At 39.4% G+C, this 14,302-nt stretch overlaps 1 protein-coding gene and 1 long non-coding RNA gene across 4 annotated transcripts in view; one reads left to right on the forward strand and one right to left on the reverse strand.

Annotated features, from left to right (window-relative positions):
• SMC1B (structural maintenance of chromosomes 1B) overlaps positions 1-14,302 on the reverse strand; it is a 62,152-nt gene that overhangs the window by 17,622 nt on the left and 30,228 nt on the right. For all 3 annotated transcript variants that reach the window (XM_034783991.1, XM_034783982.1, XM_034783999.1), the window contains 7 exons: positions 13,663-13,769; positions 12,038-12,179; positions 6,426-6,571; positions 5,031-5,184; positions 3,154-3,252; positions 1,126-1,282; positions 75-229 (listed from right to left, as the gene is read on the reverse strand). In XM_034783991.1, coding sequence (XP_034639882.1) covers positions 75-229; positions 1,126-1,282; positions 3,154-3,252; positions 5,031-5,184; positions 6,426-6,571; positions 12,038-12,179; positions 13,663-13,769 — 960 coding nt within the window. The remainder of the gene's footprint in view (positions 1-74; positions 230-1,125; positions 1,283-3,153; positions 3,253-5,030; positions 5,185-6,425; positions 6,572-12,037; positions 12,180-13,662; positions 13,770-14,302) is intronic.
• On the forward strand, positions 1,185-8,729 carry LOC117884052. The gene is made up of 3 exons (XR_004647472.1): positions 1,185-1,417; positions 7,272-7,326; positions 8,651-8,729. It is a non-coding gene; the product is annotated as an uncharacterized LOC117884052 (long non-coding RNA).

The following is a 14,302-nucleotide window of genomic DNA, read 5'->3' on the forward strand; positions in this document are numbered from 1 at the left end:
TGATTCCAATTATAATTGAGGGAAAGCAAGCTAGTAAACTTTTTTTAAACCAAGTACTTTAAAACATTACACACCTGAGCACAACTGTTTCTGCAGAGTTTCTTGTAGATCTGATCGATAGCTACTGAGACATGCTCAAAACACTGGCTGAAACGCTCGTATCTTCTTTTTTTCATCTGTTCAAATTCTTGCCTACATATCCTGGCTTCCCTTCTGCTGGCCTCAAAAGCTATGAAAGAATAAATTGAACTAACTTTAGCTTTGCAGAAAGTGCTCAATACTAAGCTTAAAATTAGTTTAATTCTCTTAGTAATCCCTATCTTAGCTAATAAGCATTTGACTAGAGAAATCTGTTTTGCAACATAAACGGAAAACAGCTTCAGTGCATATATGAGCAACATGGCAATGTCCTAAGTTTGCTCCCAGAGCTCAGCTACCGAGACTGAAAACCTAGAAAATTGTTTGGATGTTTCCAGTTTTCCCTACATAAGACCAGACTGATGTGTGAAGAGAAGGAGCTCTGCCTGAGCACAGGTTTTTCAGTTGTATATTTAGATTGGATAAACTCTATAGCAGTTTATAAGGCTATATTTAGGTGTGGCAGTGGTATTCCTTGCCCTCTCAGTAGTGTGCTACTTACAGCATGCCACTAATTTTGCAGTAATGTTGGTGTTTGAGCTCCAGAAAAGATATGGTAACTGGTACATAGATTGCTGCTTCTAAGGAAATTAGCAGAAAATTCTTAGCAAATCAGTCATCTCTGAAATGTAATAAACCTTTTATCAAGGAATATACACTATACCTTGCTTACAAAGATATTTTTGGTGAAGATACAAACAGAATTAATGATGGAACACAAAGTTTTAAAGAAATAATTTGGAATAAGATGCAACATTTTATAAATAAGATTTTTAATATGAAATGGCAGTATAAAAGTGTAACTAAGGAAAAACACAGGGCCTCTAGTAGTAAGTCTCTGACACAAACACAAAGGAAATACTCAAATACCTGAAAGGTGTAAAAAAAAAAAAAAAAAAAAAAAAATTGGACCAGTTCCAGCATAATGATTATGCAGGATGGAAAACTTTCACAGAAATGGTTAATAATAAGGAAGATTCATGTTACCATCTACTGATTCTTGGAACTTGTCCTTAGCAGTCTGCAATTTCTCCAGTGCTCTTAGGTTTGGTGCAGCTGTTTTGAATAAAACGTTTTCTTTGGATACTATTTGCTGCTGCAGTCGTGTCAGATGAGCCTCAATCTCTTTATCAGACTGTAGGTCCTAAGCAGAAGACAAAAAAAGTCATAAAAGGGGATTACTTGCCAATAGAATCAGCAGACTCCCGGACAAGAGGATCCTATACAAACTGGTTCACCACAGATGAAAATATATCATGGTCCCTTACATCAGGACACGGTAAGCAAAAATAGCAGCTGAACAGACCTTGGCAATAGTCAGGAATAATCTTAACATTAAAAAAAAAGCACCCAAGATAATTTAAATTAAAATAAAATGGACAAGAAGCATGGTCAAAGGCCTCTGCCTTGAGAAAACCTTTTAAAACACATTCCATCTGGCAGCATGACACCCCTTAGCAGAGAGGTCTGGTCTCTTAATATTCTGCCTTGACTTCCTTAGACAGGCCAAGACATCCCATCATATAAGGCTTAAGCCAAACCGTTCTGTTATGTGAGTTCTGGGTGATCTACCCTGCCATTCTGCTGCAGAAGAAGAATTTCTGATACCATAAAAGTGCTTTCCTTTGCTCTATTTGAAGAACTAGGTAGGATCTTTAGCCCTCAGAACCAATTCTGATTGTTCCTGAGCATCTTTATAAAAGACCTTTACAAAACAATGACCAACTCCTTTGAGCCTGGTATTTTGAAGCAGACTGGGGTAAGGATTAGCAGCCACATTGCTTGTGCATGGGGAGAATTTTTTAGGAGATGCTCTTCCAACTCACTACTACAGATTCTTGCAGTAGCAGTTGTGGAAAAATTTTTTGGTCCTTTGGGGCAGGGCCTTGCAGGTATTGCAGCTTTGCCTGAGCATATTTCCCTGAGACATAAAACACCCTTTTTGTGCTGATGTACAGTAGGAAATATAGTGGGACAAGAAAAGTATCTTAACTCTTATCATCCACAGATTGGTCATCTTGAACAAGAACTTAAAGACTGAGTGCATATTACACTCAATGATTTAAGCCACTCCACTTAACTATTTACAACTCTTTCATGAAAACTACAGGATGGAGAAAGGGAAAGTCTGATTCTGCAACCTCTCCAGCAGATGAACAGATGATCCAAAGGATTGTTACAGAAGACAGAGTATTTATACCCTTGGTCTATAGCTTTGGCTCTCAACCTTTCCAGACTACTGTACCCCTTTCAGGAGTCTGATTTGTCTTGCGTACCCCCAAGTTTCACCTCGCTTAAAAGCTACTTGGCTTACAAAATCAGATATAAAAGTGAGACAGTATGCTATTACTGAAAAATTGCTTACTTTCTCATTTTTACCATATAATTATAAAATAAATCAATTTGAATATAAATATTGTACTTACATTTCAGTGTATAGTATATAGAGCAGTAGAAACAAATCATTGTCTGTATGAAGTTATAGTTTGTACTGACTTCACTAGTGCTTTTTATGTAGCCTGTTGTAAATCTAGGCAAATATCTAGATGAGTTAAGGTACCCCCTGAAAGACCTCTGCGTACTGCCAGGGGTACATGTACCCCAGTTGAGAACCGCTGGTCTATGGAATGCAAGACTCCGGGGAATTGACACAAGGCCCTTATCTGCCAAACACTACTCTTGAAAGTTCTGTGGCCAGGTATGCGACTTCTATTGCAGGGCCTCATGAATGCAGTAGTATGAAGGAAAATTACAATTTCTGTTCTTCCTCCATTAGATTTGCACTTTACAAAAACTTTAAATTATAGAATGTAGTTAAGTGGAATATTCTGATCGATAAAATGCATATAGACTGCTAAAAAGTCAGGATGTCTAACGAGAAATGGCGGCTGTCAAATCTCAAACCTACCAGTTTTCAGTCAAAACATTTGGTTAAGATTATGCTGAAGAATACATGAAAGCTTCATTCTATAGTACTATAAAGAAAAGAAAAAAAAAGAAAATAAAGGGTCTCACCGTCAGATCATCTGTTAGACTGCTGTAGTCTATCTGAATTGCTCTCTCTCTTTCATAAATATCTGCAGTAGCCTCAGTGCTTTCTGCTTCAGTTCCCAGCTGTAACAGAGATGAAGGGCTTTTCAGTTCAGAAATATAGTGTTCTTTTTAACAACTAAAAAGAACGAAGTCTACACGACATGGAATGAGAGAGAAAAATGGAGCAACTTTTCTAATTTATTTAATACACTTCTGTAATCAAACGTTATGATTTACTAGTTGATTAGCAAGAAGTATTAATAGTTGAAAATGCTGTCTTTTTATGAACTTTGAAGAATCCAACAATTGCAGGTGTGGTGTTAACATGAAAGCAGAAGTGCATTTGTCCAGAGTGCACTTAGAATGGACTAATACCATTTCTGGTCTGTCAGACTGGGCTTTCCAGGGAGTTTTTAAATCCCCCTTCAAAAAAGGCTCCTAGAGATATTAGTCAATAGAAAACATCCCTTCCAGCCAATTGTTAGAAAAAATAAACAAATCTCCCTTTCCTTTTAGGCTGCTGGCAATGAGCACAAGCAGACTGCCTCCTACTCACTGCAAGCCCAGGTCAACAATTACTACTCTTGCTCTGTCCCAGTCTCTCACATGCTGCTTCCATCCTCCTCAGTGTCAGTACCCCAGAACCACTTTCCCTCCCATATTCCACACATCAGTGACACATTCCTACTTCCCCTCCAAGTTCTCCACCTTGTTCCTACTCCATGACAGCCACAGCCCCCTCTCACCCTATGCCATCTCCTTTCTGCTGATCTAGATACTCCAGGAGTATCCTCCAATCCCCTTTCTCTCCACTGAATGCCCCTGTCCCCTTGTTCTTCCTTCCTCCTCTCCCATCCATTGCTGCCTATCCTCACCGGGAGGAGCTTTCCCAAGACTGGATTCAGGGAACTTCCTTGCAAACTTCCTTTCTCCCTCTCACACTTTTTCCACTGAGACAAAGGGTAAAGGCAAAGAATTTTTACTCTTCACAGCAGTCGGGGGTGGGGTGGGGTGGGAGCGGAGGCAATCCTGCTGACACGGCCACCTGGCAAGGGAGAGGGACAGTTTGCTGGGGGGGGGGGGGGGGGAAGGGGGAAAAGGAAACCAAGTAGCTTTGCAAACTGGCATGGAGTCTCACCATCACTTGGTTTGGAAGCCCTCTCAAAAACAGAGAGCAGGGAGCTGCCACTGCAGGATAAGCTTGCCCTCCAATCCCCTGACCCAGCCTCCCCTCAGTGGTAATTTTTTTTGGAACGGCGGAGGGCCCCAAGTTTCAGATTTTGCTCTAGACTCCCAAAAACCTCCGAGTGGCCCTGCCTGCTGTGAAAGTCAGGAGGGAGGACTTGAAACTGTCATAAGTATTCCTAAGAGTATATTCAGTCTCTAATTTATTTGACTTATTTCTATAGCTGTTGGAGGAAGGAGGCTCAGATTTAGATAATATTCATATTTAGGGTTGTGGGGGGGAAATGTCAGAATATCATCTAAGGAGGAGTCCTCAATAGAAAATCATCCAAATCTGAATTTCATCCTATCTAATCTGGGTTTTACATTTTTTGCAGTAATAGTTTTGTCTTTATGCATCCTCTTAAATGTTTATTTGCAATGTTGATAGTGGCAATGCCTTTGTATTATGAAGTTTTTATACATTTTCAATAAGATGTTGCCAATGTGGGTGGGTGTAAAAATGTTGCGATAGCCCCTTCTACTGGCTGCATAAAGATGGATTTGGCCAGTGCCTATATTATTATTTTACATTATTATATAACCAGGGCAGTCAGCCATTAGGAAAAACATTTTACTTCAGCAATATATGTTTTCTGCTATAGTACATCTTTCATAAGTATTTTCTATAGTACCTCTACTTCACTGATTTCATCCAGTGATCCCAATAAGAGAGAAATTCTCAAGTCTTGGACCTTGCATTCAAGAAGCATATTATGTCTCTCTAATCTTTTCTGTTCCAGAGAGGTTTCAATAGATATAGCTTCCTTTTGTAACTTACCCATTTCCCTGCAACCATACAAAGGTATGAATCTGTTAAACATGGCATTATTAAAATTATGTAACTATCAGGCAAGCACTAATAGAAACAAGAAAGATTTTTCTACTGTAGTCTACATTATCCATTAAAAGGTAAGTACTTGGTCCTAGTAATGATCTGAAGTACTATATAATGCATTAGCACCAAGAAGGAATTAAAGTTAAGCAGACCAGTAAAGTCATTTTTCAAACATGGATTCTTTTACCAATACCAGAGGGGTGGAAAATAACAGTCTTGATATATCATCACAGTTCAACAGTTTCAAGCTTTCATAATTTAACACACTTACTACATCAACTATACTCTCTATCCTACCAGCCCATACTTCTGCTCATGAAGATTTCTTCCCTTCAAACCATGAACAGACATAGTATCTTCTCCTAGCATTTATTCTACTTGAAATACAATTCAAAGTCACCTAATCAATTTACTGTAAAAATATAAGTGGCTAAATAGAATAATAATCCTAATAGTTGGCAGTTAAAAACTATTTATCATAATTATTGTTATACAATACATTCTGTTAAACGAGTATCAAACTTATGAATTCTTATAACTTTTTTATGAATAAAGTATACTGTGAGAAATATTTCACAAATTTTCTTAGCTAACACACACATGTTTATCCCCAAAAAGGGCAATGAGTCCCTGGATTGAACAATGGCTGATAATCAATATATGGCTAATAATGACCATATATTGATTCAGTTGGAGGTGCTAAAAGAGAATATATGCACGCAGATTAAGCAGGATTGGGGAAGACAAGGTAGACCAGACTAAACTAAAGGAGGAACCGTTCCCACAGAAGAGGATTTAGCAGCAGAAGCAAGACAAGAAAGCGGTCTAAAATTAGTATTTCCCTCAAGATATGCAATACCTGACAGGCACTGAGTGTAGCACTGTGCACACAGAAAAATCACCCTAAAATGTTAATCAAAAATTCAAGGTTTAACTATTTCTAACTATGAGAGGCCAGCATGAGACCTAATTGGGGGTGGGCATATTATCCCACATTTACCCACTACGGGTTCTTACACCTTCCTTTGTAGCATGCTGGCCACTGCTGGAGACTGGATCACTGGACTACACTGACCTCAGGTCTGATCCAATATGACAACTGACTTCCCACAAAAGGTTCAAGCTTCTAAAGTGCTGACCTCTTATGAAATTACTAAGCTAATTATTATACCTAAGTACAGTTAGTAGTTACCTATTAAGGGTTAATAATTTCTTCCTTGATTCCTCAACTTCATTTTGGGCTTTTGTCACCTCAGTTTTGAGAGTTATTAATTTATCCTTAAGATGCTGCTGTTCCTCCATTATTTCATTCACCATTAGTAGACATTCTTCCTCAGCCTGCATAAAAATAATTCCATATTTTTAATGTTATATTTTATTTTAAAAGCCTAATACGCCATTATATAGCAAGAGGGAATCAAGGTTTAAAATCTTTATACCATATTACATTGGTAAAACAAACTAGTTGTCAGTTTCTTTATAAAGCTATTCATGCTGTGAAACTATTGCACTTGAAAATACCCAACTACATAGATTCCTATATATCCAATGAGCTATTCATGGTACACCTCTACCCCAATATAACGCTGTCCTCAGAAGCCAAAAAAATCTTATCGCGTTATAGGTGAAACCGCATTATATCGAACTTGTTTTGATCCGCCGGAGTGCGCAGCACCGCCCCCCCGGAGCACTGCTTTACTGTGTTATATTCGAATCCATGTTATATCGGGTCGCGTTCTATCAGGGTAGAGGTGTACTTTCTTAAACATACACCCAAAAGAATTTTACTGAGAGCATATATAGTCTTAATCTCAAAGGATTATCCTAATACATAGTAAAGACCAATAAACCATCATCCAATAGGTTTGTACAGATTGAAACCACATTATGTCTTAAAAGCATTTCTACTTATTGTGTATAGCAAATGAAAATTTAAAGAAATTAAAATGTATAAAAGTTACAATACATCTATAATAATTGTATAAAATAATAATAAATGGATAAAGGTTAAACACATCTATATATTTGTCTATGTCAGGGAGGAGGTCAAGAAGAACACCTCTAGTATCACATGCGAGGCATCCAGCCACCAGGTAAGTGCTCACAAGATATGGGGTGGTACCATGACCAATGTGCTCAAATGATGCTTAGCTGGGCAGTACCCCACTGTAATGGGCACAGAAGGAATCTGGCAAGCAGCGTCACGTAGGGGCACACCTACATGTGTCCTACTGGTCCCAGGCATGTGTGAGTTATCATGCACAAGTTACTAAAGGGCTCTACATCTGTCTTCTGGCAGGTATGCTCACTCTGACCATGAGCTGAGTATAAATTCTATGCACCTCGAAAGTGTGAGAGACTATTTTTCATAATTCACTAGGAGCTTTAATTAGGAGAGCAAGGAGATGATTCAATGTAGGGCTGTCTTGGTCTCCATCCTGGGACCTGACCCTGATCAGCCTAACATCTAGGTATGGCTAGACATGAAGTCCCTATTTCCTTAGATATCTCACTACCACTGCCAGGCAATCTGTGAATACACTCATTGCCATGGACGGACCATAGGGTAGGACTCTGTATAGATAATGCTTGGGTCCCTCTATAAATCTGAAGGACTTTCTATGAGCCAGGGAGATGGCAATAGGGAAGTATGGATATTGCAAGCTGAAAGTCATAAATCGGTCTTAACCTCAAAGTGATGCACGCAAGCATTACCATCCTGAATCTGAGACAACATATGTATCTGTTGAGCCTCCTCAGGTGTAAGATAGGACCAAAAAACCTTTTTCTTTTTTGGAATAGGAAAATACAGAGAATAGACTTTCTTCCCCTGTATTCCTGAGGCAACTCTTCTTTTGCTACTAGCCAGAGTTACAAGGACAATTCTGTCCGTGAAAGGCTCTCATGAGAAGGGTCTCTGAAGAGGGATGAGGAAGAAGACAGGAAGAGGGTAGGGAGAAGAATTGGATGGTATAGGCATGTGGCAACATCTAGCACCCATTTGTTAGTGGTGATGTCCAACCATGCCTGGTGGGATGAGGTGAGGCTGGTGCTCAAGAGATTGCTCAGTTGATTGGTTGAAAGCTGCACCGACACCAAACTATCAAGTTTGGCAACGCATGAATGCAGCGCTGTGCGTGACTGGTATCAAGGAGAGTTATCACCCTCTCCTGTACTTTTATAGATTTTTAGACTGATCGGGATATGGAAATGTTTGTTGCCTATCCTGGTGTTGTGATTGACGATGGTACACTGGAGGTATACAGATTCCTGGGGACCTCCACATCTCCTTTGGAGTCCTTTAGCGAGTACAGGGTGCTGTTTTCTCACTAAATAATTCTGATCCTTCAAATGGTAAATCCTCAGTTATAGCTTGCACGTCATGATGAATGCCTAAAGCCAGAATGCTATTTACAGGATAACAGAGGTGGCCATGGACCAGCCTGTGGTATCTGCCACATCCAATGAAGCCTGAAAAGCTGACTCTGTTACCAGCTGGCCCTCTGTAACAAGGTCATTAAGCTATTCTCTCTTCTGGGGGGCGGAGGGGAGTAGAGGAGGGAAGCAGGGTCTGCTGAATGACATCCCATATTAAGAAATTGTACTTAGTTAGGGCAACCTGGCAAATTTGACACCTTCAGCTTGAATGAAGCACAGGAGGACTTTCATCCAAACAGGTTAAGTCTTTTGGGATCCTTTTCTTTTATTGGGTTCCTGGTGAGCGTGGACAGCCAGGACTACTAAGGAACTGGGGTTGAGGTGCAAGTAGAAATACTCAATTCCTTCTGTACTAGATATCATTTTTCTATGCATTTCATCGTCAGTAGGTGACTGGCATTTACCACAGCGCTCTTTCTGAATCTAAAGATCTCTCATTTATAGGAAGAGATATTCTGGCCGGTCCCAGGGATGGATAGCAAATAATTTTTTAGATTTCTTGATCTCTAAGGTGACTGTGATCTGTATCAGGAGCTCCTGAAATGCCCTAAAATCATCTGGGATCAGCATCGGTGCTGGAATGACTGTTTCATCTGGAGTTGACAGAGACAGGTCCTCTGTGGGACAAGGGTGTGGAGGAAGACTGCTGCTGCTGCATTAATACCTCTGGGTCCCACTCTTCCTGGAACTTGGGTATTATTGGAGTCAGTGATATCACTGAGGAGGAGGATCTTTTCCTTTTTTCATTAGAGGCAAGTGGTTTCTCGACACCTGGAATGATAGGCCTCAGTATTTCCAGAACGGTCAGGGCAGCATCCTGTAAACATATGGTGGCTGGCAGGTTATTGGGGCTATCCCAGTGCCAATCCTGATGTGGTAGAGGCTAAGTCTTTAGATCCGCTGATGGATCTTATGTGGGACAGTTCTCTGCTCAATCATAGAGGACAGATGGCTGTATCTCCTCCATAGATGCCACCAATGGGTAAGACGTCAGCAGTATCAGGCTTGTGCTGGTACCAAAGGATGTCTCCAGTGCCAGGTATGGATCTGGCATAGGTTGCAGTTGTTCCTCCAGTGCCAGTACATATGTAGGGGCACTTTGGTATCCAGCCTGGTACCAATGGTGTCACTCTTATTTTTTTCACTCATCTTAAGTGATGGGTGAGGCTTGGGGAGGAAGGGTTTTTTTTTCCCCAATGTCTTACTGTGTCTCTCTACATAGAGCTACATACTGAGCATTTCCATGAGCTTCTGTCCCATTACTCTGTGTGACTCCAGACGGTGCCGTTTCAATGTCTGAGGCGTGATCTGAAGGTCTAGGTGAATCCAGTGCCATGGATGCTGTGTTGGCTCTTTGCTCAACCCAGAATTCTCTGCTGAGTTCTTAGGCATCATCCACCTGGTCAGTGGTGCAATGGACGGTGCAGGCTTCACTGGCATAGGGTCCTCGAACCCACGGGATTCTGATGCCACCTTCATTGACTGCTCCAGGAGATGGAAGTTCAGTCTTGTGTGTCACTTGACTCCTGGATCCAAAAGGAGAATGAGGTGCAGTCCACCTGCTTGGGATGAGGGATTTGCCAAACCAGATCAGGTGCCTGATGTGCCCATATGCAAATGGAATCCATGTCATAAGATAAGTGAGGCATGAGGCCTGTGGATTTTAAATCTACCACCTTCATGTCCTTGTACAAGGCAGTAGAGGGGGAGCTTGCGTCAGAGAAAATCAATCAGCTTGGGTTTTATTCTGTTCCAATACATTAAAATAAGGAGAATGAAGGCTGTTCTAAAGAATCTTCACAAGATTTATGAAGTTTGGATGAGAATAGCCAATATTAAAGCACCAGCAAGCCAGACAGACATTAGGTTTCATACTGCTGCACAGGCAGTAGGAGGGAACTGAGGGAGGGTCACAGCTGCTACACCTTTATGTCCTTGTATGGGAGCATGAAGAGGCTAAGGATGCATGAGTGGCCCCACTGCTAGCAAAAAGAATATATAGCAAGATCCACACCAACACACACACACAAAGAACTTTCAGATACTTTTTCTTTGCTTTGATAAAATTAAAACAGCATCCCATTCTCTATGATTACAAAGGCCCTGATCCTACAATATGGAAGTAAATAGGAATTTTGCCTTTGATTTCGGTAAGAGTGGATGAAGCCTAAAAGGCACTGGGAAGAAGGCATTCATGGAAAGCCTGCACAGACAATCCTATCCACAGGAGACACTGGGGTGTTGTGCAGGTGGGGGCATGCCCAGCAGCTTCGTGACTATATGGGTCCACTATTCAAAACCACTAAAAACAGAGTGCAGGGGCACAGATGCTGTGGACTCTATTATAGTCCATGGGCTATTGTAATCCTCTTCCAAAGTTCCCTCAGCATTGGAGAGAGGATTCCATCCTTCTCACACCTCACACAAAAACTCCTATTTACTCACAGCCCATGCAATCAGGTTTTAAGTAAAAGGATTTTAATCACAAAAGAAGAATATATGCTTTCAACTCTTCAAAGAAATTTTATTTTGATGCTAAATTATTTTCCCCATCTCCAGAAATATACCCTTTCCGCTATATTTTAATGATGATTTGATTTATTTTAATGGAGAGATGTGGAAAATAGAGATGTAGCTGGCATCATTCTCACGATGGAGCAGGTTTATGTGGTATAAACATCTAAGTAATATACATCTTTTATTTAACACACTGCAACATCACTCTCCTTTTCACTGCTTCACGTGGATAAACATTTTATCAATATAAAGGGATAAAATAATGCTAATTGCGTATGAATGTGCAACTTTTTATTACTGCATATGCTCACCATTTTTAAAAAGTGAATTTTAAGAAAAGCCAGCTACAAAGAAAGTATCCATATGTACAGTCAACTTTAAAAATTACTTCATACAAAAATATGAGGCCATTCTGTATGCTCAGTTATGCTGAAATTATTTTAAGATGACTATATTTACTATGTGTAAAGTATTTTGAAGATGAAAAGCATGATATAAATGCTTGTTAGTTTAGCTGTCACTAGTCAAACTTGCTAAAGAACCTCAACCATGTGCTATTAATATTTTAACTGTATGTTTATCTATAGTCATTGATGCATTCATGTTGCATGTTCATGTCATTAAAAACATTCCTGTAATGCACATATAGAAGCAGAGTAAAGGTTGCTCTTAATATTTTCTGACTTTTTCCAGTTCACATATCATGTTATTTTAACATATTTGTTTCAAGTTAAAATGTATACAACTGAATATTCTGAACATTTATAAATAAACATCAGGTTCATTTAAATTATGATTCTCTATATTTTCCTTCTCTCCTGCAATAGAACATTGTAATGTAACAGTTACCTTCTTTAGCCTGACAATCTCAGCCTCATCCTTACGAATTGTCTCCTTCAACATGTGGATCTTGTTCACTAACTTTTGTAGCTGGCCACGACTGTATTCAAGCTGAATGCTCAGTCGTGTCTTCTGGTTTTCAAACTCCAGTCTGGCCAAACATAATGTAATAACATTATTTTTGGCCAACACTTAGAAATCAGTAGCACTGATTTAAAAGTGTTCATAAAAAAAAAAAGACTGCAAAGCAAATGTACCCCATTAATTTTTACTTCAGAATAACTGAATATAAATACAAAAAGCATACTAAATTTAACAGGATAATTTAGACACAGGATGACCATTGCAAAATAAGTATGCAATCCGCAAATGAAGTATCTTGCAGATATACTGAAAATAGTAACAAAAAACCCACACTAGTCCAGAGTATACTGATGACTACTTCCACAAATATTTTGTCCCTTCAGAAACAGAAGTGACACAAAGTTTAATCCTTCTCGCTTCTCAGTACAAGGTACGTACTCATGACCAATATAGAAAGCTTCTCCTTTTACTCTTGTTATTAGCTGTTTAAAACCACTCTCCTCTGAACCCCCAATTCTCAGAGATCTAAAACAAGGATTTAAAATGGAGCATGTCCGCTACTCTAAAATTTAAAATCCTGTTCAACTATGAACCTGTACAAGTATTTGAATCTCAACCACATGCAAGGGAAGTGTTTTGTCCTCTAAGTTCCTAGATGACAACATATCAGAATGTCCGACTCAATAGATAACCTGGGTGCAGAAAAGGAATTGGACTCTGTTACTGGGAATCTGTACTGGAATACAGACAAGGATGATTTGCTGTTAACAACTCTAAGGTCCATGAATCACTGTCTGCTTGACTGAGGAGATGATACAAAAATGAACAGTAATCTTTATTTCAAGTTTTTAGTCTATAAGATAATAAAGGGAAGACTTCATATCCAATCCTGGAACAGGACATCAGTCTCCAGTGCTTCTGACTCTCCTCTTTGAGAAAGAAACTTGTCCTTTGTCACCTAAGTATGTGAATGAAATCCCTATTGATGATGTTACCAATTTGAAAATATCTTGTTTGAAGTTCTAATTTCGTCATCGGGTGCTTCCTATATAGAAACATTACATCCTTACATTTGGTTCTCCTTTGAAATGTGTGACCTCGTGTAGTGAGGCAGACTGGCCTCCACTACACCTTGATTAATAGTGTTAATGTTTTCACAAATGTAATGATAAAGCCATTTCTCTGGGCAGTTTTTAGGCTATTATTCTTGCTTATTGCTATATTATATATGTAGTACTGTAATAATGTCAAATGTACAGTATTATTAATATATTCTTATCTAACCAGTTTGTTGTGAAACACCACTGTGGACTAGTATTGCAGTTGGTGTAGTAGCCCCAGACAGACAGTATACCTAAGCTAACTCCCAGTAATAAACACATTACCATATTGTTAGGATTGCTAGATATGTTATGATGGAGAAAATCTGACACCTTGCAGTAACTCTTGGGCCTTGGCATAGTTACTGTCGGAAGGATCGCAATTACTAAATTACCGGTGTACTTGTTTTGATAATGCATACAGCAGTTTTCATTTGTTTGAAAAAACACCTTTTTCTGTCAGTTTCTTCCTGCAGTTTCACACGTTCTTGCTCAAATACACGAATATTCTCTACCCCAATTTCTTCACAGAAGTCCTGGAATACAGCATCTTCAACCTTTAAACAAACAATCCAAACAAACCACTTAAACCTTTTTTATAAAATGATGCCTCTCTTACGTGAATTTAAAAAAAGTTTATTTTTTATATATTGGGCAAAATTTTGAAGAAGTTTTAGAAACACAATGTATTTTAAAGCTGCTGGGAATTTACTTGCACTGGGAATTTTCAAAGTGGGTGTGAAGTCCAAATAACTACACAGTGCAGGTGACCTTCAGAGGATGAGGAGAGGAATCCCTACTTTAGCCATTTGTGCCAGAGCAGGAGCAGTGTTACTCCAGAGACAATTCAAGGTATCAAACTGGAACATTAGCCTCATACTCCTACCCATGGCTCCCACTCTCTATGGGGAAACAGAAGACTACAGGGTATGCAGAGCTGCTGATCCTCCAGGCCCATTCCTGCCACTAAACTCTTTTGCAAAGCTAAGCTCTGTGCCACAGAGGAGAGTGCTTATTCCCTGTTAGAAATCCTACTCCCTTCTCTACATTTATACAGTGGAATCAAACTAGTACAACTACCACAGGTTAC

The sequence above is a fragment of the Trachemys scripta genome, chromosome 1 (genome assembly GCF_013100865.1).
Source record: "Trachemys scripta elegans isolate TJP31775 chromosome 1, CAS_Tse_1.0, whole genome shotgun sequence".
Taxonomy (NCBI): Eukaryota; Metazoa; Chordata; order Testudines; family Emydidae; genus Trachemys; species Trachemys scripta.